This window comes from Oncorhynchus gorbuscha, linkage group LG16, assembly GCF_021184085.1.
Source record: "Oncorhynchus gorbuscha isolate QuinsamMale2020 ecotype Even-year linkage group LG16, OgorEven_v1.0, whole genome shotgun sequence".
Lineage (NCBI taxonomy): Eukaryota > Metazoa > Chordata > Actinopteri > Salmoniformes > Salmonidae > Oncorhynchus > Oncorhynchus gorbuscha.
Window position 1 is genome coordinate 68,365,970 of NC_060188.1, and position 25,862 is coordinate 68,391,831.

At 41.2% G+C, this 25,862-nt stretch overlaps 1 protein-coding gene across 7 annotated transcripts; it reads right to left on the bottom strand.

Moving 5' to 3' along the window:
* Window positions 1–2,130: 2,130 nt before the first annotated feature.
* On the bottom strand, window positions 2,131–22,935 carry LOC123999047 (long-chain-fatty-acid--CoA ligase 4-like). Of its 7 annotated transcripts, none has more exons than XM_046304390.1 (15): window positions 22,830–22,935; window positions 16,928–17,164; window positions 16,376–16,553; window positions 16,121–16,230; window positions 10,806–10,944; window positions 10,395–10,545; window positions 9,956–10,079; window positions 9,774–9,845; window positions 8,075–8,214; window positions 7,350–7,522; window positions 5,679–5,753; window positions 5,260–5,448; window positions 4,921–5,035; window positions 4,587–4,744; window positions 2,131–4,431 (listed from the first exon to the last, which is right to left on the bottom strand). In XM_046304390.1, exons 2-15 carry the CDS (start codon window positions 17,153–17,155, stop codon window positions 4,274–4,276), a joined length of 2,010 nt encoding a protein of 669 aa, XP_046160346.1. In that variant the 5' UTR covers window positions 17,156–17,164; window positions 22,830–22,935; the 3' UTR covers window positions 2,131–4,273. The 7 variants fall into 7 exon arrangements, with proteins under 7 accessions (XP_046160346.1, XP_046160343.1, XP_046160347.1 ...); XM_046304387.1 differs by having other exon boundaries at window positions 16,928–17,481; window positions 22,830–22,934; XM_046304391.1 differs by having other exon boundaries at window positions 16,928–17,161; window positions 22,830–22,849.
* Between the last annotated feature and the right edge of the window lie 2,927 nt (window positions 22,936–25,862).

A 25,862-nucleotide genomic window follows, 5' to 3' on the forward strand; every position in this document is an offset into this window, starting at 1 on the left:
GCAGTTGTTGCCAAACACACACTGGCCTGATGCAAAGGACAAAAATATAAGCAATACACAGATAAATCGTAAGGGTCTTTAATTCACACGACATGTTCCTTGTATCTTTAATTGTAGTCTCTAGAAACCTCCTGCATGATTTCTTAGTCCGTTCATCATACAGGACAGCTGCTGTATCTGTGATGAGAGAAGAGGTGTCAATGTATACATTAAAATCTACAGCCTATTACCACAAGTATGTCAGATGATAAAAACAACTGCAGAGATAGGGTTACGGTCAATTATTTTTAGAAAAGGACTTGAACTTAATTGCATTTCATAACATCCATCTGAATTGAACCCCTTTTGATAAACAGGGCAAAATAGAAATAGGCCTGTAACAGTTAGGATCAGCTTGATCTCCCCCTTTAAATGAAGGATGAACCGTAGCTGCATTCCAAGCAATGGGAACCTCCCTAGAAAGGAGAGACCGGTTAAAAAGGTTGGAGATAGGCTTGGCGATGATAGGGGCAGCAACCTTAAAAAGAAAGGATCTACACCATCTGACCTACATGTTCTTTTGGGGTCAAGTTTCAGGAGCTCCTCTAGCACCTCAGACTCAGTGACTGCCTGCAGGGAGAAACTTTGTAGCGGGGCAGTGGAAAAAGAGGGAGAAGCATCGGGGATAGTCGCATTAGAAGGGGTGGGAGATGAGGAAATGTTGGGACGGGCAGGGAGGCATGGCTGAGTCAAATAGGAATCCTGACTTAATGAAGTGGTGATTGAAGAGCTCAGCCATGTGCTTCTTGTCAGTAACAACCACATCATCAACTTTAAGCTACATGAGTGGGACAACATTCCACAGGCCACAATCAACAGCCTGATGATCAACTCTGAAGGTGTCGAACTGCATGAGGCAAATGGTGGTCACACCAGATACTGACGTCGCTTTAAAAAAAAGTATCTGTGACCAACAGATGCCTATCTGTATTCCCAGTTATGAGGAATCCATAGATTAGGGCCTAATGAATTTATTTCAATTGACTGTTTTCCTCATATGAACTGTAACTCAGTAGTTTTTGAAACGGTTGCATGTTGCATTTATTTTTGTTCAGTATAAATCTAAAAGGGATTCAATTGGATCTTTTTTTTATTTACCAATCTACACAACCAACTCTGCATTTTTGAAGTGCAAGATTATTTTTTACATTTTCAAAATCAATAAAAAAGGGTGTATTTTTCCACTATGCCGCCGCCACAATAGTGGAAAATACAAAGGGATCAACATCGCATTCACTTCACATTACTGGCCTGTTTGACAAAGTGAAAAGGAAGCCTGTGTAAAATTCCACTCTAAATCATCAATTCTGTTTGCAACAAGACCATTAAAAAGATTCACTCTGCCATTTCCTGGTTGCTAAAATTCTAATAGTTCCATAATTTAAGTTAGTGACAAAACAAGCAAGTATAGTGTAGATAAATATTGTACCATCTAAACTGCTGTGAAATATATTTTACATAACCAAAAAAGATTGTGCTTGAAGCTGGTGTGCAAAAGAAAGCAGATGCAAAAACTAAATTTAAGAACGGGAAGCATAGAAATAGTGCACATAGAACAGATCTTAGACTTGCTTTCAATTAAATATGCAACTTTTTGGGCAACCTAACCAAATTCCCATAAAAATATGAGTTATAGATATGGCAAAAGATTCAACTTTCACTTTGTAAATGTGGAGTAGGTTGTAGGAAAAAAACAAAAATGAAATCAATTTTTAGATTTAATTTGAAGGCAGAAAATGTTGAAGACTGTTCAAGCTATGTAGACCTTCACTAGGCACTATGTTACCTGCCATGATGCACTTTAATAAACAGCTGTGTCTGAGTGGAGCAATGCCACATTTGAGTTTGCGTTTAGCCCTACTGAATTTGAGAGGCATTAGAATCACCTCATACCTTGGGCTTGTTTGAAATTCTGTCATTCTCCGTGCTTGAAAGATTTGCAAAGCTTGCCCCAAGGATAGTTAGAATGCATCTTTCTTGACAGCGCGTGTGAAAGAATGGGGTAGATTTAAACTAGTGAACCTAATTATAAATCATTGAATAATACTTTGATATTTATGGCTGACAATTATTCAAGTAATACACATTTAACAGTGTGCAGAAAGCTTTAATATGTTCATATAAAAAGAATATGTACTTTCAAATGACATAACCAGAAGGTACACACTGCCCATCCCTATCACACATTGTTTCATTCACATATTAACAGATTTGAATAAATAATACAAATTAACAAAACATCACATCAATATAAATGGAGAGAGAAGGCTGCATTTACACAGGCAGCCCAATTCTGAACTTGTTTGAACTAATTGGGATTTTGATTAATCCAATCAGCTCTGAGAAAGCTCTGATGTGATTGGTCAAAATACCAATTAGTGGAAAAAATATCAGAATGGGCTGCCATTGTAAACACAACCTAAGTGCTTCACAATTAACATAAGATGAGTCTCAAAATAAATACTACCGCAGTTGCATTCTTGGTGGATGTAACCCTGAGTATAAGAATAATAAAACATTCACAAAACATTTTTTGGACCTTTCTTACTCCTATTGGAACATATCCATGATAGGACTCGATGGATTAGAGTGGTATCATGGCTAATTTGAACAGTGTATGTTTCACCCCAATGTGTTGGCAATTGGGGATATTTGCAAAATCGTTAAAAATGGTATTATATATGTTATGAATGCAATGCATCCTGGAATATTATTTTTGGCATTGATTTTCACGTTTCAGTTGTCACAACCCCATCAATTCTCTTCTACTGCATTATATGCCACATTAAACAGCTTCTGAATGAAAACGCAAACTTGCTGATACACAGCCTTTTCATCAAGGTTCCACACAAAGTTTCAAGAAGCACAATTGGGACCTTTAAACAGTTCCAACAGTACAAATTCATCCAAAAAATGTAAAATGGTTCAACGTTTAACTTGACCTTCATATACATACAAAATATTTTAAATAGAAGTTCTTTACACATGCAACTCAATTGGATTTTCAACATCATATAATTTAAAAAATGCATTGAATTATATTGAGTATTTCATATCTCGATAAACTTTGTCACAAAATGTTAAATTATTTAAGAGTGTAGGCTATTAAGTTGGCATATCCATAGGTCAGAAATGTAGAACTATTACAGTACATTATAAAGATGACTTGAAACATCGAAGACTATAAATATCGTACAGTAATACAGAGTTATAGGAAGAGATCAGCATGAAAAAGGCTAAGGGACTATCTTCATTTTTGCTCAAATAAAAATGATAATCCATGCTGTAACATAGCAAGTATGACATTAACCATTTATCTAGTATCTGAAAAATCCAAAACATAACATGACATACTTGGGTTGAGTAACTATAGCAATGTCATGAGCAGGTTCAAAACATGAAAACATAAATTACACAAGCACAGGTGACAGAAATGGCCAAAGTTACACTCAGGTTTGATCTATGTGCAATAGCCTAGGATTGTGGGGGCTCGGCAGTTGCGTGGCAGTAATGTGATCCTATGTACAGAACAAGCAAACAATTTATACAGCAGCACTGTGGGGGCTTGCTCACTAGGGGGCAGCAAAAATGTTTTCATCAATTATGTTGACCTTTCTCAAAAGGAGGCCAGCTGGGACAGAGAAGAGGACTCAGGAGTTGAGCAAATCTCATTGAGTAAAGGCCATTATGACTCCTACCTCAATTAGACACAAAAATAGTACTATTTACAGACATGTCATAATAAATCCCAAAGGCAAAATACAATATGCAAATACAAGACTTGCATTCGAATGGCGTTTTACACAACGCTGTGCGATCTCCAATACAAATAGCCGTAACTAACCAGCTGATCCCTCTGTGCTGAACTTTATGGACTGACATTCATAATGTGACAAAAGAGACAATGTGGAAAGACAATTCTTCAGTTCAGACATAATGCTGTGAAGCAGGTTGTCAAACTCATTCCATAGATGGCAAAGTGTCTGCAGGTTTTTGATTTTTCCATCCAATTAAGACAGACAACCAGGTGAGGTGCGTTCCTTACTAATTAGTGACCTTATTTCATCAATCAAGTACAAAGGATGAGCGAAATCCCGCAGACACTCAGCCAGAGTTTCACACATGCGTTGAAGCATATGCACGCAATCATACACGCACATTCAGACACACACCCACTCATTTCACTGGTGAAAGTTGTCAGAAAACCATTCTTAGGTTAGATCAGATAGTGGCTCTACTTCCCTCCGTACATTCTCTCGATATCAGTCTGGAAGTGGTTCTTCAGCTCCTTCCTTTTCAGTTTGAATGCGTCCGTCACCAGGCCAGTCTCAGGGGTCCAGGGCTCTGGGCTCAGACGCACTTTCACTGGGATCTCAAAACGCTGCAGTTTGACTGGTGGGGGGAAAACACAATGGTTAATATAAAAGGGATAAACAATGCCCTCTATTGTCACACACTAAAATGATGGGTCTTATAATTCTAGGTTATTATCCATCTGGTTAATCAAGTTAACAGGATATGTGCCAAAGAGTAAGTGTCAGCCTTACTTGAGGTAGCCACCTCTTTGATGGCCTTCAAGACCTCTTTCTCCATGGCCGGGTGATTACAGATCTCCTCCCAGGCGACACTGATGCCGTTCTTATTGGCCAGAATTGTCAGCTGCTTCTGGTTCGGCACCACAAAGCTTATCACATAGTTCTGGTCACTAAAAGCAAGAGAACATTTTTTAAATGATACAGACTAGACCTGAGCATGCACATTAAATATGTTTTCAGGGTGATACATATAGAATAACCACAAATGCATGTGGTGTCAATGTAACAGTGTTCTGTCCTATGTAAAGAAGTGTATGGTATATAGTAAAGCAGACAGAAGAGATACCTGTTTGCATATGCACAAATGTTTTCAATAAGGGGGCAGTTTTTCAGAGCAGACTCCACTTTCCCCAAGGACACGTATTCTCCAGCCTGCAGTTTGACCAGGTCCTTCTTACGGTCTACATGGAACAAACAGAGCAGAGAGGGTCAGTGAGAACACTAAAGTATGTCAGCATAGCGTTGTTTACATCTTCTCCTGAGAGGTTATGGCAGGTAGCACTGTTTACATCCATTTGAATGGTTTATGACAGTATTGCCTCATGGTCATAAAGTGTTGAAGAGGCAGTTGATCAGTGCACATTGGTGTTATTATTCAGGCGTTCTCCAACTCTCAGCCACCTACCCACTATCTGCAGACAGCCATCAGGGTGAATCTCCCCCACGTCCCCGGTACAGAACCACCTCTGGCCCTGCTCATCCACCCAGAAGTCATTGTTCAGGTGCTCACTCTTATAGTAACCCATGGTAACATTGGGCCCACCAATCATGATCTCTCCACGCGGGTGGGGCTGGTCCTGACTGGTGTATCCACCTTGGGAACACAGTGGGAATATAAGAGTGAGGCATGGTGGGAGATAGCTGTATAGAGTATTGTTTGGACCAGAGAAAAACAAACCACATGGAAACTAAATTGGCCCATGAGAGCCACATGAAAATACAGTAACAACATGCAGAGAAGGCTTGCAAGCTCTTTCTCAACAGCGCAGTACACTTTATCACAAATAAGTTTGTATGCGTGTGTCCATAGGTGTTATTACTTACCCTCAACCCAGTCTCGTAGTTTGACCTCACAGCAGATGAGGGGGGCTCCTACTCTCCCAGTGCTGTAGTCTGCCACTGGAGAGAGGAAACACACAATCACAAAATAGTCCCATGTAGAGTTTAATACCTGATGCCAGTAGAAGACTGCAACCCGGCCTACCAAAAACCAGTCTGGGTTTTCTTATTACAGAATACTGGTATGCTTACGCTCATGCACTTCTAAGGCATAGAGCAAGATACACACGTTAGTGATGTGCGGGTTGACTCAAATATACAATTGTGTAATTCTACATATCTACAGAATAGGCTATATGAAAGTTTTTCTTTGGTTATTTTTTTATCTGGCTTTAGACAAGGGTACAAAAAAGCCTAAGCTTTAAGGTCTAACATTAGCCTACGCACGCCAATAACTCTATATGCTTCAGGGAAAAATGTACGTCCATCCACGGAGGCAAAAAGGACAATGTCAGAGTTTAATTAAAAACATTGAGGGCCAGAACTGTAATGTTTGGGAAAGATTTGGTGAAGTGGTAGAAGAGGTTGACAATAGCGGCTATGTTGTGTGATGATTGTGAAGCGCTATACAAATTAGACAGTCACAAGATGGGAACTGTAGTGTTCAGATGGGTTAAATGGAATAGTAACTGAAATCTCGACACTGACTGTAGGCTGAGTCTACAACCTCTCACATAGCTTAACATAATGCAGCGCAATTTCTATATTTGCGGGAGCGGGTCGGTCGGGAGCGGGCCACAGATTTTCACTTTATCACATAGAGTTGGGCGGTTGCGAATGTTTTATTAGTAACTGTGGGCAGGTGAACAAACAGCTGACCCACGCATCACGAACACACTTGTCCTTCAGATTGACCGGAGACAAAAACCAGTGTGGTGGGAGAATCACAATTATAACACTGTCATATTTAGTTCATTCACTGCTTTGAGCTATGAGGGAAATCAAATGTTTGCCAACATTGATTTATTATAAAATAATGTTATTTGTTTTTAAACTAAGAACTTGTACATTGTCCTCTGCCTTGCAAGAGTGTTAAACGAAACTGAGAACCCTATCCTGAGGTCCTCTTAAATAATATGGTCTTATAAAATCTTCCCCGGTGGTTATTTGGCATCATTCGGCCAACTATTTCACACTCATATACTGCTGCGTAGCGTCACACGAGCATATCCTTCCACATTTACAATGCACTGAAAGGTGACCGATACCTGCGTGACCTATACAGCAAAGCCGATTGACGCAAAACAGTTACATTTAGTATAGCTGTCATTCCTTTGTCATCCACAATCCCAGTACCACAGAACGTTTCACAGGTTGGGGCCTAAACAAAGACATCTATCTCTGAGAGCATGCGTGTTTAAAGACATGAAACCCTCAGGGCATTTTAACATATATAAAAGCCCGAGCAGTAGCATTTTCTCAAAGACCTTGTCTTTGCTAAAGCCTAGATTTACCATGGCATGCATAGGTATAATTTCCCCAAAAAAAAAACACAATGGTGAAAATTCTAAAATGATAGAGCTCCCACCATACTACTACTACTCTGCTAGTGAAGGAACCAAGGGTGCACTTGGTAATGATACCACTTCCAGGGTGAATGTCATTAGCAAAGGACCCCAGCAGTAGTAGTCCGTCGCTGTGCCTGCCATGACTCACCCTCTGTGATGGTACCTGCTCCACAGGTCTCTGTGAGGCCGTAGCCCTGTCCCACAGGGCAGCAGAAGCAGATGTTCATGAATCGCTGTGTGGCGGAGGACAAGGGTGCCCCTCCTGACAGCATCATCCTGATGTTCCCTCCCAGCTGAGCCTTCACCTTCTTAAACAGCAGCCTGACAGAGCAGAGGAGAGAAATGTACTATTACTACTTACTAGTATCAAGATACCCATTGGTCCATGCTTACTGATACAGTTTCACTGTCTGATCCCTGATAAGCAGCTTGCTAGGTAGGGCACATTAGACTTGCAGTGGAAGTGACACATTTTTAGCCTACAAAAAGTTGAGAGGGTGACCAGAGGCAAATGTCTCCGTCATGCTGATACCAAGAAATGGAGAAAGGAAGCTTGTCTTGTCTGGCAGACAATAAAATATTGTTGCCACCGAGTGGGAACCAAAACCAGTCCAAATACAAGCATACACTTCAAATATATAGATTCTAGAGGACAAATCTATACCGCTTTGAAAAACCCATGTAGTTTGATAAGGCCTAGCTATATCTCTTACTTCCAAGTACTGTAATGGCATGTTGGAAATGTTTATGTCTTTATGCACTGACCTTGTATCAGGGATTTAATCTCTATAGAGAGCCATGTGCATGCAACAGGATTGTGTACATCCGCTGGGAACATGCTGGTATGTGTGTCCTCACATACAGTGTACTCACAAGTTGCAGAGAGGGGCATCATAGCCCATTTTGATCTGTTCCAGTTTGTAGTTGTAGCCCAGTTTAAACAGAGTCCTCTGCACATAGCTCATCTCCTGCACCTTGTTCATCACATTCTTGTAGATGCGGTCCATTATTTCCTGACAGATACATTACAATAAACAGAAAAGATAAACGTCACGCATCAGTTTGTGGCGGTTTTTCTTTTGTACCTTATCCATACATGTCTGCCTCCACTTTCTCTACAGAGGAAATCAAAGCTGCAGGATAGTTATCAAAGAACCTCAAAGAATGAACATCACCTGTTCGAGGATTTCGTCTAAACCTGACCTCTAAAAATCTGGAAAGAAACCAGCCTTATAGTATGGATGTGGGTTTGAAATAATGGGGCGGCAGCGTAGCCTAGTGGGCGGCAGCGTAGCCTAGTGGGCGGCAGCGTAGCCTAGTGGGCGGCAGCGTAGCCTAGTGGGCGGCAGCGTAGCCTAGTGGGCGGCAGCGTAGCCTAGTGGGCGGCAGCGTAGCCTAGTGGGCGGCAGCGTAGCCTAGTGGTTAGAGCGTTGGACTAGTAACCGGAAGGTTGTGAGTTCAAACCCCCGAGCTGACAATCTGTCGTTCTGCCCCTGAACAGGCAGTTATAACCCACTGTTCCCAGGCAGTCATTGAAAATAAGAATATGTTCTTAACTGACTTGCCTGGTTAAATAAAAGGTAAAATAAAAAAAATAATAATAATAATTCAAATAGCATCATACATTTTTGTCGGATATGCGGATATTTGAAATACAACCATTGAGGTTATATGGGGCGGTGTGTGTAGCGAACCAGACAGAGAGATGCCAAGGCAACTCTGCGACAGTCAAGACTAGCTAACGTTTATTTGGAGCAGCCACAATGTTATTTATCATCCCATATAACAAGACAGTTTGTCTTGACTGGAGGAGCCGAGCACATCAAAAGGTGTGTATCAATTTCAACTGTCTGTTTCTTGAAAATTATTTCTTGCTGATATGAAATAAAGGTCCTTATGCTTCCAAAACCGTACCTCAAGCGATGTGTGTTAATGTTCAGACCGAACGTCAGGGCTCTTAACAAAACTCCCCCGTACAGAAGACGCCTTTGTCCAATGACTTATGTGTAATGTAATGGAGCAGAGTCATGATCAAGGGCTGGGAGAAGCCTAGAGAAGCTAGCTAATCTAATGGAGTCCACATGCTGCACAACCCCATTCAGATAAAACAGCCTACCTGTTGGTTGCTCATTGTAGCCTACACCTTCTCATTTCACTAACTTTTAATTCATTCCATCTTGCATTGCATTATTGAACTTTCACAACACATTGAACCTCTTTGCCGCTTTGATTGGCAACAAGCTACGTGAAGGCAATGGATGGTCTACAGGTCTTTTTATGGTGTGCACATCATAATAACTACACTGAAAGGTTTGTTTTATTAAATGAATAACTTGAAATAACATGGTCTATCCTTGTATGTAACAAAGTCACATGGATATTTACATTTAATTTAGAAAAACCAGTGTTAGAGTCAGGTTAAAATTGGCGTATAACATTACACTCACACAAGTATTAGAATACTACGTCCGTTCAGATAACCATGCACATCCCTATTTTATAAAACACTTTTTATAAAACACTAACAAATCAGTGATAAGCAAAAAGATTAGGGAAGGATGTTCGTTCTTACCGGAACAGCTGCCATCAGAGTAGGCCCCAACACAGAGCAGTCTCCCTTACTGCCTTTCTTGATTTTTGTTGACTGCAAAAGAGAAGCAATAAAAATAACATTCGATTGTTGCCCACTTTGCAGTATAATAAAACAAATCCATAAGAAAAGATCTCTTTATATCAAACTGCTGAGTCTATTACCTGGTCAGAGAGTGTTTGTGGGGAAGAGTAGCCAATCCTGCAGCCATACGTCATACATGAGATCTCAGCAGTCATCTCCAGCACATGAGCTAGAGGCAGGTAGCCAATGTAGGTATCCTTCGGCCTGCATATGGGCACAAACACATCACACTACTGTAAGCAATATGAAGATGAGAGAACATCTTCAATGTCTGTAACCATGCACAACATTATACAAAAATAAGTGGTTATGCACTTTGACAATACTGTCTAATTATCAAATTGAGGAAGTTCAAATGAGTAAATAAGTTTAGGCAAGGTTATCATGAGCACATTACAATGTTTTGTCTGCTGTCTTTAAAACATTGCGTCAAATCCCCATGTCAGATGCAGAGACCTGACCAGCCTAGTTAAATGGTGGTCAGATACTAGAAGCCCTGTGGTAGAGTGCTCTGCTCACCCCAGGCCTGGGATCCTCTCACACTGGCCCGTCATGCCAGCGATCAGGTTGCTGTGGATGATCATGACTCCTTTGGGTTGTCCTGTGGAGCCGCTGGTGTACATGACCACAGCCAGGTCTTTGGGCTGGGGCCGCTGCACAGCTATACTCACTGCCAGGAGCACAGGGGGACACGTCACTTAATAATGCTTAGAAAATAAATGGTACAGTTCAGGACAGAACAAACATTCTTTACTACATTGTGGGACTAAACTAAACTGCCAGCATATGTGCATATTATACTTCACTAGCTGCTTAGACATTTTACCATCTCTACAATGCCATCTGAAAACACTGTTTAACATAACAGGGTGACCCAACAGTATGACCTGTGTTTTGTACATGCATAGTTTTGTTGATGTTTCCACGTACAGTTGTCAGGTTTGGCTCCCAGCTCTTGTACTGCCTGCATGCTGTGGATCTGAATGCCCTCTGGGTAACCAGACCTTCTGATGCTCTTGTTGTCCACATAGATAACGTGCTTCAGGTTATGCATTTCTGGCAAAATACTCTGTCAAAGACACAGGAAGACATCTTTGTCTTGACATGAATAATCTCTCATGTCCTAAATGCCTTTAGGGTTCATTTAAGTTTCAATGACATCAGTGTTTGTTTTTCAAATCAAACTTTATTTGTCACATGCGCTGAATACAACAAGTATAGGTGCACTGTAGGTTAAGGGCTTGTAAAGTAAGCATTTCACGGTAAGTTAAATAAGTAACTTACTTACAAGCCCTTAAATCAATAGTGCGGTTTAAGAAGAGTTAATCAAGTTAAAAATAAAAATAAAATAACGAGGCAATATACAGGGGGTACCGGTACAGAGTCAGTGTGCAGGGTTCCAGGTCAGTCGAGGTCATTTGTACACGTAGGTAGGGGTAAAGTCACTATATATAGATGTAACATACGTATTTTTTTAAATACATTCACCTTTAACTAGGCATGTCAGTTAAGAACAAATTCTTATTTACAATGACGCCCTACACCGGCCAAACCCGGACGACGCTGGGCCAATTGTGCATCGCCCTATGGGACTCCCAATCACTGCCAGTTGTGATGCAGTCTGGATTAAAACTAGGGTGTCTGTAGTGATGCCTCTAACACTGAGATGCAGTGCCTTAAACCGCTGCGCGGAGCCCAAATAATAAACAGTGAGTAGCCGCAGTGTACAAAATAAATGGAAGGGTGTGTCAGGGGGGTGCCACAGTCTCTCCTGACCCCTCCCTGTCTCAGCCTCCAGTATTTATGCTGCAGTAGTTTAGGTGTCGGGGGGCTAGGTTCAGTCTGTTATATCTGGAGTACTTCTCCTGTCTTATCCGGTGTCCTGTGTGAATTTAAGTATGCTCTCTCTAATTCGCTCTTTCTCCCTCTCTCTCAGAGGACCTGAGCCCTAGGACCATGCCTCAGGACTACCTGGCATGATGACTGCTTGCTGTCCCCAGTCCACCTGGTTATGCTGCTGCTCCAGTTTCAACTGTTCTGCCTGCGGCTATGGAACCCTGACCTGTTCACCGGACATGCTGGGCGGCAGCGTAGCCTAGTAGTTAGAGCGTTGGACTAGTAACCGGAAGGTTGCGAGTTCAAACCCCCGAGCTGACAAGGTACAAATCTGTCGTTCTGCCCCTGAACAGGCAGTTAACCCACTGTTCCCAGGCAGTCATTGAAAATAAGAATATGTTCTTAACTGACTTGCCTGGTTAAATAAAGGTAAAATAAATTTAAAAAAATAAAAAATGCTACCTGTCCCAAACCTGCTGTTTTCAACTCTCTAGAGACAGCAGGAGCGGTAGAGATACTCTTAATGATCGGCTATGAAAAGCCAACTGACATTTACTCCTGAGGTGCTGACTTGTTGCACCCTCGACAACTACTGTGATTATTATTATTTGACCATGCTGGTCATTTATGAACATTTGAACATCTTGGCCATGTTCTGTTATAATCTCCACCCGGCACAGCCAGAAGAGGACTGGCCAACCCTCATAACCTGGTTCCTCTCTAGGTTTCTTCCTAGGTTTTGGCCTTTCTAGGGAGTTTTTCCTAGCCACCGTGCTTCTACACCTGCATTGCTTGCTGTTTGGGGTTTTAGGCTGGGTTTCTGTACAGCACTTTGAGATATCAGCTGATGTATGTAGGGCTATATAAATACATTTGATCGTTTGATAAATAGTCTGGTGGCCATTTGATTAATTGTTCAGCAGTCTTATGGCTTGGGGGTAGAAGCTGTTAAGGAGGCTTTTGGTCCTAGACCTGGCATTCCGGTACCGCTTGCCGTGCGGTACTGGAATGCCTATGACTGGGGTGACTGGAGTCTGACAATTTTCTGGGCATTCCTCTGACACCGCCTGTTATATAGGTCCTGGATGGCAGGAAGCTTGGCCTGGGCCGTACACACTACCCTCTGTAGCGCCTTACGGTCAGATGCCGAGTAGTTGCCATACCAGGCGGTGATGCAACCGGTCAGGATGCTCTCTGATGCAGCTGTAGAATTTCTTAGGATCTGGGGACCCATGCCAAATCTTTTCAGTCTCCTGAGGGACAAAGGGTTTTGTTGTGCCCTCTTCACAACAGTCTTGGTGTATTTGGAGGAACTTGAAACTCTCGACCCATTCCACTACAGCCCTGTCGATGTTAATGGGGGACTGTTCGGCCCACCTTTTCCTGTAGTACACGATCAGCTCCTTTGTCTTGCTCACATTGAGGGAGAGATTGTTGTCCTGGCACCACACTGCCAGGTCTCTGACCACCTCCCTATAGGCTGTCTCATTGTTGTGTGATCAGGCCTACCACTGTTGTGTCATCAGCAAACTTGATGGTGTTGGGAGTCGTGTTTGGCCACGGAGTCGTGGGTAAACAGGGAGTACAGAAGGGGACTAAGTACACACTCCAGTGTTGAGGACCAGAGTGGCAGACGTGTTGTTGCCTAACCTTACCACCTGGGGGTGGCCTGTCAGGAAGTTCAGGATCCAGTTGCAAAATGAGGTGTTTAGTCCCAGGATCCTTAGCTTAGTGATGAGCTTTGTGGGCACGATGATGTTGAAAGCTGAGCTGTAGTCAATTAAGAGCATTCTCCTGCCCACCAGGAAATCTACACCACCCGATGTCACAGGAAGTCCAAAGAGATCATCAAGGACAACAACCACCCGAGCCACTGCCTGTTCACCCCGCTATCATCCAGAAGGTGGGGTTAGTACAGGTGCATCAAAGCTGGGACAGAGACTGAAAAACAGCTTCTATCGCAAGGCCATCAGACTGTTAAACAGCCACCACTAACATTGAGTGGCTGCTGCCAACATACTGACTCAAATCTCAAATCTCTAGCCACTTTAATAATTACAAATTGGATGTAAAAAAAATGTATCGCTAGTCACTTTAAAACAATGCCACTTTATATAATGTTTACATACCCTACATTACTCATCTCATATGTATATACTGTACTCTATACCATCTACTGCATCTTGCCTATGGCGTTTGGCCATCGCTCATCCATGTATATTTATATGTACATATTCTTATGCATTCCTTTACACTTGTGTGTATACAAGGTGGTTGTTGGGAAATTGTTAGATATTACTGCACGGTCGGAACTAGAAGCACAAGCATTTCGCTACACCCACATCTGCTAACCATGTGTATGTGACCAATAACATTTTATGTAACATAGGTGGGAAAGGGCAGTGTGGAGTGCGATTGAGATTGTGTCATCTGGGGATCTGTTGGGGCGGTATGCAAATTGGAATGGCTCTAGGGTATCCGGGAGGATCCTGTTGATGTGAACCATGACCAGCCTTTCAAAGCACTTCATGCACTTCATGAGTGCTTCGGAGCAGTATTAATTTAAGCAGATTACCTTCGCTTCCTTGGGCACAGGAACTATTATTGTCTGCTTGAAACATGTAGGTATTACAGACTCAGTCAGGGAGAGGTTGAAAGTGTCAGTGAAGACACTTGCCAGTTGGTCCGCGCATGCTTTGAGTACAGGTCCTGTTTAAAGGTCTTGCTCACGTTGGCTACCGAGAGCGTTATCAGACAGTCGTCCAGAACAGCTGGTGCTCTCGTGCATGCTTCAGTGTTGCTTGCCTCGAAGCGAGCATAAACGCATTTAGCTCGTCTGGTAGGCTCGCGTCACTGGGCAGCTCACTTCTGGGTTTCAATTCATAGTCTGTAATAGTATTCGAGCCCTGCCACATCCGACGAGCGTCAGAACAGGTGTAGTAGGATTTAATCTTAATCCTGTATTGACACTTTGCTTGTTTGATGGTTCGTTTGAGGGCATAGCGGGATTTCTTATAAGTGTCCGGATTAGTGTCTAGCTCCCTTAGCTCGATGGGGATGTTGCCTGTAATCCATGGCTTTTGGTTGGGATATGTACGTACGGTCACTGTGGGGACGAGGTCATCAATGCACTTATTGAGGAAGCTGGAGACTTGAGGTGGTATACTCCTCAATGCCATTGGATGAATCCCGGAACATATTCCAGTCTGTGCAAGCAAAACAGTCCTGTAACGTAGCATCCGCGGCATCTGACCACTTCCGTATTGAGCGAGTCACTGGTACTTCCTGCTTTAATTTTTGCTTTTAAGCGGGAATCAGGAGGATATAATTATGGTCAGATTTGCCAAATGGAGGGCAGGGGAGAGCTTTGTATGCATCTCTGTGTGTGGAGTAAAGGTGGTCTAGAGTTTTTTTCCCTCTGGGTTTCACATGTGACATGCTGGTAGAAATGAGGTAAAACAGATTAAAGTTTTCCTGCATTAAAGTCCCCGGCCACTAGGAGTGCCACTTCTGAATGAGCATTTTCTTGTTTGCTTATGGCCTTATAGAGTTGGTCTTCGGTTTGCGGTGGTAAATAGTCGGTTACGAATAATATAGATGACAACTCTTGGTAGATAGTGTGGTCTACAGCTTATCATAAGGTACAAAACCTCGAGACTTCTTTAATATTAGACATCGCGCACCAGCTGTTGCTAACAAATAGACACACACCCCCACCCTTCGTCTTACCAGACGAAGCTTCTCTGTTCTACATGGACAATCCCGCCATGTCGTCATTCAGCCACGACTCGGTGAAACATAAGATATTACAGTTAATGTCCCGTTGGTAGGATAATCTTAATCGTAGGTCCTCCATTTTATTTTCCAATGATTGCACGTTGGCCAATAGAACGGATGGCAGTGGAGGTTTACTCACTCAACCGACGAATTCTCAGAAGGCAACCTGACCTCCGCCCCCTTTTCTCCATATTTTTTTCACGCAAATGACAGGGATTTGGGCCTGTTCCTGGGAAAGCAGTATATCCTTCGTGTCGGACTTGTTGGACTCATTAAAGGAAAAAAGCTTCTTCCAGTTCGAGGTGAGTAATCGCTGTTCTGATGTCCAGGAGTTATTTTCAGTCATAAGAGACAGTAGCAGCAACATTATGTAAACGAACAAAATAGCACAGTTGGTTAGGAGCACGTAAAACGTCAGCCATCTTCTCCGGCGCCATTTTCACCAATGACACACCTCAGTTCATACACAAACACCCCATGGCTCACACCCCAAATCCTCCTTGATCTACAGAGGTGATTGCACACATCCTGTCTAAAAACATAGCTCTCTTTTCCACAGATAGAGGAGCTGAGAACAGCAGTGTGTAGTTAGGCTAGAATCTGAACCATGCATTTCCCCTAATGACTCCTACCTTGAGTTTAGTCTCCAGTAGCTCTGTGCTGGTGATCAGGTGAGTGGCCCCACACTCATTCAGGCCATAGGCCACTGCCTCCTCCCCCAGGGTGGCATACAGAGTGACCACTGCAACACAACCAAACATGTTGTTCACATGCACACAAACACAATGTTTTCACAAATATTGCTGTCCTAACAGGAAATATCTTTATCTTTAGTGGAACTTTATATGCCATTCTCAAACATGGAAGTGTGTTGGGTCAATGCCTACATGGAAAGTTGCGTCTGAAGCAGGCCTGTGCAGTGATCATCCACTCTGCTCGTGTCTCACAGAAGATGGCGATGGTACTCTTGGGCTGCTGGCCCAGGGCTGCCAGTCCACTACCTAGATGACTGATGATCTGGTCCACCTCGTCATAGGACAGCCACCTGTACTCCCCCAGGATCAGCTGCAGCAGAGGAGAGAGCACAGAAACAGGCCATTGGGGTTGGTTCTACTAAGGGCCTTCAGTTCACAGGGGTAAATATCAAATCAAATTTATTTATATAGCCCTTCGTACATCAGCTGATATCTCAAAGTGCTGTACAGAAACCCAGCCTAAAACCCCAAACAGCAAGCAATGCAGGTGAAGAAGCACACTGGAGAGTCAAGTCATATATTTATGACATTTGATTTAATAACTCTACAAGAAGGTACTTAATCTAGGATTGTTATATGAAGTTACACCGACTTGCTTCAGGTTGCATAACTTTTCTAACGTATTTGGCAGAACCTTGACTGCAATAATTGGTTCCTGGTGAGATGTGTGTGTGATCACTCTACCTTCTTAAAGATTTTGCCGCTGGGTTGAGTCTCGTTCTCCTCATTTAGGAGCTCCCTGGTACCCAGGCAGTCTGTGTTGCCGAAGCGCTGCACTGCATGCTCAAACAGCTTGTCTAGAGTGTCCTTTCCCTCAAAGTCCTCCCGGGCCAGGTTGTCAAAGTTCTCCACACAACGATAGGGGCCCTCTGCTTTGCCTGTGGTGGACTTGGCTTTCTCTCTCTTTGCCATGGTTTTCTTCTTCCCAGCATCAGTGAGGAAATACCATGGGATAAACGTGATGAGCGTGTACAGCCACATCAACAGGTACACAGGCGAGAACACTATGTAATGCATGTCTACTTTGAACCTCATGGTTGAAGGTGAGGCAGAAGTGGAGAGAAAAAGAGACTTGAGGGAGAAGCGTCTGCTTCAGGGAGAGTTCAGACGGCTCAGCTCTCAGGTCATGGAAAGGTTGCCAAAGCAGGTGGCAGTAATTACAGATTGGACAGGTAGCAGCACATGCACCCAGACGGTTCAATGGAAAGGCTTGACACAAGAGGTCTGTGTTGCTAGCTCTATAGCAGGGTGATTGGTCCAGAATTGTTGAGCACAGGGGAATAAAATACATGGAGAAAGAGAAGTATGTTAGTCATATTGTAATCTCTTGTGGACAGAATCTGCTGCGGCGGGATGGAATGCGTAGGATAACGAGCAACAGTAGTTCCAGTGTTCGGGTTTTCTTAACTGACTATTTGGACATTGGGAGAAGCTGAATTACTCACATCTAACACGTATAGACCCAGAACTTAACCAAGAGTAGTCATATTGGAGCAATAGCTAGGAGCTAGCCAGTAGCCACAAGCATAATACAACATCTAATTTATAGACTAGCCAAAAGTACTTTATTTATTTTCAAAAAGCCTTCTTGTATGCATTTCATGCCAATTCATACATTGCAACACACCAAACCCAGAAGTTTTATTATTGGGGGATGGGGGCGTCAAAGAAGAAGCAGCTATGGTATTTAACACATACCTTACCGCCGGTAAATATTGCTGCACAAAATAGCTGAGTTTCATTGGAGCACTGCACTGACCACTGTATCTGTACACAAACATCTAGGCCCATGTCTGGTCAACATCACTTCAGATTTCACTATCTTTTATCTTATCTATAATTGATGCTTGCAGTGTGCAATCATTTCCCAGAACTGGAAGTTAGGTTGTGTTTTAAAAAATCTGAAAGAGTACCTGTATGTATTTATGCCAATTGATGGTACCTTGGTTAAGACAGAAACTTTTATAAGGTAGAATAATCCAAATGAGCAACACAAGTTGTTAATAAATAGCTCAGTCGGTCTACCCTAGGAATGTTGTAAATGAAGAGACTGAAATACAAAGATGCAGAGCAGAGTTCAGCAGAGTGGTTAAGAAGCCAACGAGGTGAGGTTAGATTAGGTTAGATGACAGAGACAGCATACATGAAATCTTACCTAACATTTTAAAACATTTAAGTTGTCATTTTCTGTCTTATTTTGATACTTGGCTTTTACTTTCTTACTACTGCCACATTTCTGGTGCCACTTGGCAACTCTTTTGACATACGTCTACATTCTAACCTCGATCACTGTCATGGCGTATGTGCATCACCCAGTCTTTTCCCATGAAAACGGGGCAAACGCAAATGACTTCACCGAAAACGACTTCCTTGTGCAAACCAGAGACATTTCCATGTAAGCCAAAGAACACATTTCTTTGTGCAAAATCCTCCAAGGTGGCAACTGGCAAGAGGGCAATTCCACTGTAACAGAGTGATACAGACTGGGGTTTTCACACTTTAAAATGCATGTCAAACAAAAACCAATGATTACAAAGTTAAAGAAACCATACAACTGTATGCACACATTTACTTGAAGAACAGTGCCAATGTGGTAGGTAGCCTAGTGGTTAGAGTATTGGACTAGTAACCAAAAGGTTGCAAGATCGAATCCCCGAGCTGACAAGGTAAAAATCTATGGTTCTGCCCCTGTCCCTAGGCCGTCATTGAAAGGCCGTCATTGAAAATAAGAATTTGTTCTTAACAGACTTGCCTAGTAAAATAAAAGATGCAAAGTTTGGTAACTAACACTAACCAGCACACTGGAAAGTGTAAAACGGGCACCAAAGGTTAATCTGGACTTCAACCAAGCCTAAACAAAAATCCCATTCCACTATCCAGTAAAACATTTCGATCAAATCACTTATAATACAATGTAGTCTAATGGAGGGCAGCTTGACATCAAAGATAAGGGGAACATTTCAGGTCAACTCAAACTGTAATAAAAGTGCCCAAAACATCAGACCTACTTTCCATTAAAAATGTTATCTAATTGATCTTGCTGCAGATACTATAACTAGCAGCTGAGCATGTCTAGACAGGATCATAACTTCAAATGATAGAAAGGCCACGTCATGCTTGAATCATGATCTGCTACGTTACCCTGATGGTGAATGCTTGTGTGACTTGACATCCCTCCAGACAGTAATGAAGGCTCAAGTGCTTTAGCACACAGGATGCTGCCTGTGAGTGGCTTATAATGCTCATGTGCCACTGATCTGGCCTAATCCCATTTACTACATAGGCACACCAGGCCCAGGAATCACAACCCCAGAAGGAATCAGCCAGGACAAATTCCTCCTTCAATCAGTATATCTTCTTCAGTGAGAAGAAATTATCTACATTCTAAATATATTATATTTCTACATTTGATATGATCCCCCCCCCCAAGAAAAATCTTCCAATCGCTTTGTTGCTCTTAATTGAAATGATATGTTATCAGGTGTATCAGCTCTTTAAACAGAATCATAATTTTCAGAGAGCCTAAAACAGTCAGAGGAAAGACCATTTACCCCTGAAAAGAGGGGCAATTCAGAGATGGTCTGAATGGCTTTAGAAAATTAACACATGCACACACTTCTGAAAAACACTACACCAGTGATGAGCAGATCAAAACAGTGGAAACCTTTCGGTAGAATGAACGAGAGAAGAAATTGGTTACCTTACCTACTGTTCTGAAGTACGCTAACAACACCTCTTCCTCTTTCCTTAAACAAAAAGCCTGGTCGAGATATTGTTTATTAGACACAAGATGTTTATTCTTCACTCCCTGTCTCAGGTTTTTCATTAACTCAGCTGCACTCACAAAGAGCTAACATACATTCTCCTGCTTCCACCCACAACTGCTCTCATCCAATAGGAGAGTGTATTGGACAGGAAGTGATACGGTTCCTCTCTACAGTAGTCATCTCAACAGGCTGACTGTGACTAACCCTTTTTGCATTATATTTCCAGAGACCACATCTATTAAAACTGTTACGCAAACACAGCTGGTTGCTCATAGTGATACGCATTACATAGACTGACACTGACTGACACAACATTGTGTTCACAGATTCAGTTTAATCTATTCCAAGAAATGAAGAGACAGACATGTTTTTCCAAGCCACATGATTATTTTTCTTGATGTGCTCTAACGCTTTCAAATCAGCAACAGTGAAATCCTTTCAGCTGTTTCAAGAAAAACATGTCGACTGCCTCATCATCAGACAGGATACTACTACCCACGTAGAAGCATGTCATAGCATGAGGTCAATGACCTTTAACACACTGAAGATTACTGTGTGATGCATGAATGGTAGGACCAAGGCTATTGGCAAGGTTGTATTGTTAGATAGACTATTCAATGCTACTGCTATTACAGATGGCAGAAATAGAAAGACAAACCTGTACTGTACCTCAAGCCTTGAAACAAACCTATACTGTACATCAAACTCCTCATCTGTACAAATTGTAGCAAGAACCATATCAATACAAAACAGGGTGATGACTGGCATTAGTTTTCTATCCTGTCATTAGGGCTGATATTGAACATTCTTGGTAAATAAACCATTTTTTGCTTTATAACCCATATATAATATAAACCATACATGTACATATATATATACAAATAATCCGCAAATGTATATTTCATGGCAACAACGTAAGGGATAATCTTCTGACATGACCTTGAAAATAATGGACAAATAACGGAATTAATTTTTCCAAGGTAATGTTTATTTTTTGTTTTAATTTAACTAGTCAAGTCAGTTAAGAACAAATTCTTATTTACAATGATGGCTTAGGAACAGTGAACTATTTTGTTCAGGGGCAGAACGACAGATTTTTACCTTGTCAGCTCAGAGATTCGATATAGCAACCTTCGTTCGATATTTATGGACGTGACTGCAGTCGTTTGTTCTTTATGTTTCATGGCAACGTGCTTATGCCTTGCGAGCTAGCTAGCCAACGTTTCCAACTGTCCCATTATCTAGTTTTAGAAACTGGGTAGTTCGAGCCCTGAATGCTGATCAGCTGACAGCTGTGGAATTTCAGACCGTATTACCACAGGGATGACAAAAACATATATTTCTACTGTTCTAATTATGTTGGTAACCCGTTTATAATAGCAATAAGGCACCTCAGGGGTTTGTGGTATTCACCAATATGCTCCACGTTGCGTCGTGCATAAGAACAGCGCTTAGCCGTGGTTTGTTAGCCATATACCACACCTCCTCGGGCCCTTTTGCTTAATTATACCATGGCATTGTTGAATACTCATTTCCGATTGGCTTGAATGGCATTCTAGAGCATGCATTATTTCCCTATAGCCCACAGTATATTTGCACGGTAAACTTCGATGGATATAGTTCTTCCATGTTCTATGTTTGAGCTGCTTCTGAAACAAAAGTCGAATTGAAAACCTTATTGGCATTGTTGAATTAGATTTTCATAATAGCAAGCTAGGACCGATGGTTTGGTTAGCTAAAACTAGCAAGTCTGTTTGGTTACCAAGGCGATTACTGTCACTGTCTAGTAAACTTGCTAGCTACTTCAGTGGATGTTGAACACATTTCTACCAGCAAATTAACCCATTTCTAGCGGTAAGTGCTCAATTATAGCAATAGTATAAAAGTGATAATCAACTCGGGGCTCTATGCTTTCTCTGGAAAAATAATTCACGTTAGAATGTTAGTTCCACTCTGCTAGCGTAATATGGAACACCTTCTACGTCGTTCATTCTTTTCCAGAGAACGCATAGCCCCTCGATTATCCCTTACTTAATGTCTATTCTAGAATGCCATTCTAGCCAATCAGAACAGAGTATTCACCAACGTTTTAGTATAAACCTGTAATATAACCCACATAGCTATCAAATCATTTGCTCAAACATTCATTCATTTTTTACAATTAGGCAATGTTACATGCCTTTTAGTTTACGAACATCAAATTAATAAATCAAATAAAAAGGTCCAGTGAGCGAGGCCATGTCGTTGTCTGACCAAAAGTAACCTCTGCACCTGTCAACTCCGTTGACATAGCTTAAAGAAAAAACATAATAGTCGTGCTATTTATCCCAACAAATGTAAGACTTCACATATCTAAAAATAATCCGGCATATCAAAATTAAGACGTTTGTAGCTAGCTTCGTGGTATCATTATGAAAATGAGGGACAACGAGGAATAGAATTGTGACTGGCGTTCCGCAAATGTTCTGTAATGTGATGTTTGAAAACAGAGACCCACCGTGGAATACAACCATTATGCGCTTTAAGTATTTTATTAATAGGCGCTGTTGGTTATTAAAATTTAAAACGGCTTGTAGCCTGGCCAGATCATTACATTACATTTACATTTAAGTCATTTAGCCATAAACAAAGACAGTAATGAAGTTGGCATTGCTAACGTTAGCTCTTTCTTACTACTTCAGTACACTGGATATTAAGAATATTCAATATTAACACATTTTTGTAAATAAGATAGCTATGATGATAATATGTTATCTGACAGTTTACTTAGCCATTTCCCTAGCTAGCTTGTATGCTAGCTATAGTCAATCTAATCTTACCTCAAAAACCGAGAAGTGAGAGGGACATTCCCAGAAGGATGAATGACCGAAAGTAACCTCCAACAGAGAGGCGACAACCCGGAAGTTTTACGTCATATGAGTCCATCTCTCATAGCCAATGAGAATGGGTCTGAAGACGATGTTTATTTGATGCTACAGTTTCATTGAAAAAAATATATTGTCACACTTTATACGAATATTAACCAGTTATAAGTAATTAATCTCATCTGACTGTAGGTTACCCTTGTGAATTATGTGGGTCATAAGTAAATACATGATCCCTATAGACTAGGCAACACATCATTGTACTGTATGAAATATAGATGCGAGTAAAGTCCCCAACCAGTGAAAACACTGGTAATGGAGGCTATTTCTCTCCTTTAAATGTTCAACATAGCGAAAATAACAAAACGCTGCTTGTATGATTCATCTCCCACATCCTTTGAAAACAGCCAAATTGTGTGTCTGAATTGCTTTAAGAAATGCAGTCAGAAGATTGGAGTTGCACCAGTATAGTAACATTAATTCACTTAAGGCTATATGAATGTTATGTATCTGAAGACACCTTTGTACCGTTCTGTTGAAGAGTTTGGAGACTAAACATGCTGCTTTATGGTTTGATATTGTCATCATTATACAATCTATGGGTCAGATAATAAGAGCTCAAGTTATAATCAGAATACTCAGCTTCATAAAACATACACCAAACCAAAGTAGCAAGCACTAAATGCATTGCCACAGTTTTTTTTGACTCGTTAATAGCTGAGAAATGATTGAAACTTGCATAGATACTAATTGCCACACCTTTTTGCATGACCTGCAGAATTTGGGTGAGAAATGGTGATAGGAACATTACATGTGGTGCTAAGATAATGGTCAAAATAAATTGCATACATTCTGGGCAATTATAGTGCTTTCAGCTCCTTGACTTTTTCCACCTTTTGTTGTGTACAAATTAGGATTACATCATTTTTATTTTTTGATCTACACCAAAATACTCTAATATCAAAGTGGAAGAACAATTAAATGAAAAATAGATTAATGAAAAATAAAACACTAATATATGTTGATTAGATAAGTATTCAACCCCCTGAGTCAATACATGTTAGAATCACCTTTGGCAGCGATTACAGCTGTGAGTCTTTGGACAAGTCTCTAAGAGCTTTGCACACCTGGATTGTACAATTTCAAATCAAATCAAATGTTATTTGTCACATTTGCCGAATACAACAGGTCCTTACTGTGAAATGCTTACTTACAAGCCCTTAACCAACAAAGCAGTTAAGAAAATATTTACTAAATAAACTAAACTAAAAAATAAACTAAAATGTAACAATAAAATAACAATAACGAGGCTATATACAGGGAGTACCGGTAATGAGTCAATGTGCGGTGGTACAGGTTAGTCGAGGTAATATGTACATGTAGGTAGGGGTAAAGTGACAACAGTGTAAAAACAAAGGTGTGGGGGGTCAATGTAAATAGTCCGGGTGGCCATTTGATTACTTGTTCAGCAGTCGTATGGTTTGGGGGTAGAAGCTGTTTAGGAGACTTTTGGACCAACTGTAGACTTGGCGCTCCGGTAACGCTTGCGGTGTGGTAGCAGATAGAACTGTCTATGATTTGGCTGACTGGAGTTTTTGATAATAAATGCCATTATTCCTTTTTAAACTCATCAAGCTCTGTCAAATTGGTTGTTGATCATTGCTAGACAGACATTTTCATGTCTTGTCATAGATTTTCATGTCGATGTTAGTCAAAGCTGAAACTATGCCACTCAGGAACATTCAATGTCGTCTTGGTAAGCAACTCCTGTGTATATTTGACCTTGAGAATTGGGTTATTGTCCTGGTGAAAGGTGATTTTTGTCCCCTTGTGTCGGTTGGAAAGCAGACTGAACCAGGTTTTCCTCTAGGATTTTGCTCAACTCTTTTCAGTTTGTTTTTATTTTAAAAAAACCTCCCTAATCTTTGCCGATGACGAGCATATCCATAAAATGCAGCCATCACCACACTTTAATATATGAAGAGCTCCAACGGATATTTAATGTCATCTACCAATAGGTGCCCTTCTTTGCGAGGCATTGGAAAACCTCCCACGTCTTTGTGGTTGAATCTGTCTTTGAAATTCACTGCTCAATTGAGGGATTTTTTATTTATTTAAGGGGTGGATCAGTTTAGTATTGCAGAAAGATTGTTGCTTCCATCAATGTAATTGTCTGCAACAATTCCAATCCCCCATATATTTTTGGGGTGTAAATATATATATATACATATATACATACACATACCTCTACATAGTGAGTCCATGCAATTTATGTGACTTGTTAAGCAAATGTTTACTCCTGAACTTATTTAGGCTTGCCATAAAGGGGTTGAATACGTATTGACTCAAGCCATTTCAGCTTTTCATTTTTTATTAAAATTGTAAAAAATGTCTAAAAACATAATCCCACTTTGACATTATGTGGTATTGTCTTTAGGCCAGTGACACAAAATCTCAATTTAATCCATTTAAAATTCAGGCTGTAACATAACAAAATGTGGAAAAAGGCAAGGGGTGTGAATACTTTCTGAAGGGCACTGTACTTCTGGCCAAACTGAGGAGAACTTTTCCAGTCATTAGTGCACCATCAAGTGGTCATCTTCAGTAATAGACTACCAACAATTGCCAATCAGACAGATTTTTCATTGTGTCACAATCTAACCCCTTACAGGGTTTGGTATTGTTGTTGCTAGCCCACCACAGTACAAAAATTTTTTTTGTAGAAAATTAGTTGCACCATTTGTTTTAACATTGTTTTACAAGACAAACCCTAAAAAAAAAACACTAAACTGACATTTTCAATAATGTAGGCCTGGGTTTCCCATACTCGGTCCTGGGGCCACCCCTGTGGGCAGGTTTTTGTTTTTTTCTCTAGCACTACACAGCTGATTCAAATAACCAACTCATCATCAAGCGTTGACTATTTGAATCAGCTGTGTAATGCTAGGGCAAAAACCAAAACGTGTTTAGGAAACCCTGGTGTAGGTG

Bases quoted from the DNA above. Each gene is read 5' to 3' on its own strand.
- LOC123999047 (XM_046304387.1), bottom strand. From the start codon at position 17,278: ATGAGGTTCAAAGTAGACATGCATTACATAGTGTTCTCGCCTGTGTAC. The intron at 16,231-16,375 runs GTAGGCATTGAC...GTTGTGTTGCAG, and splicing joins CTTCAGACGCAACTTTCCAT to TGGTCACTCTGTATGCCACC. The intron at 5,449-5,678 runs GTAAGTAATAAC...TGTGTTCCCAAG, and splicing joins ACTACGAGACTGGGTTGAGG to GTGGATACACCAGTCAGGAC.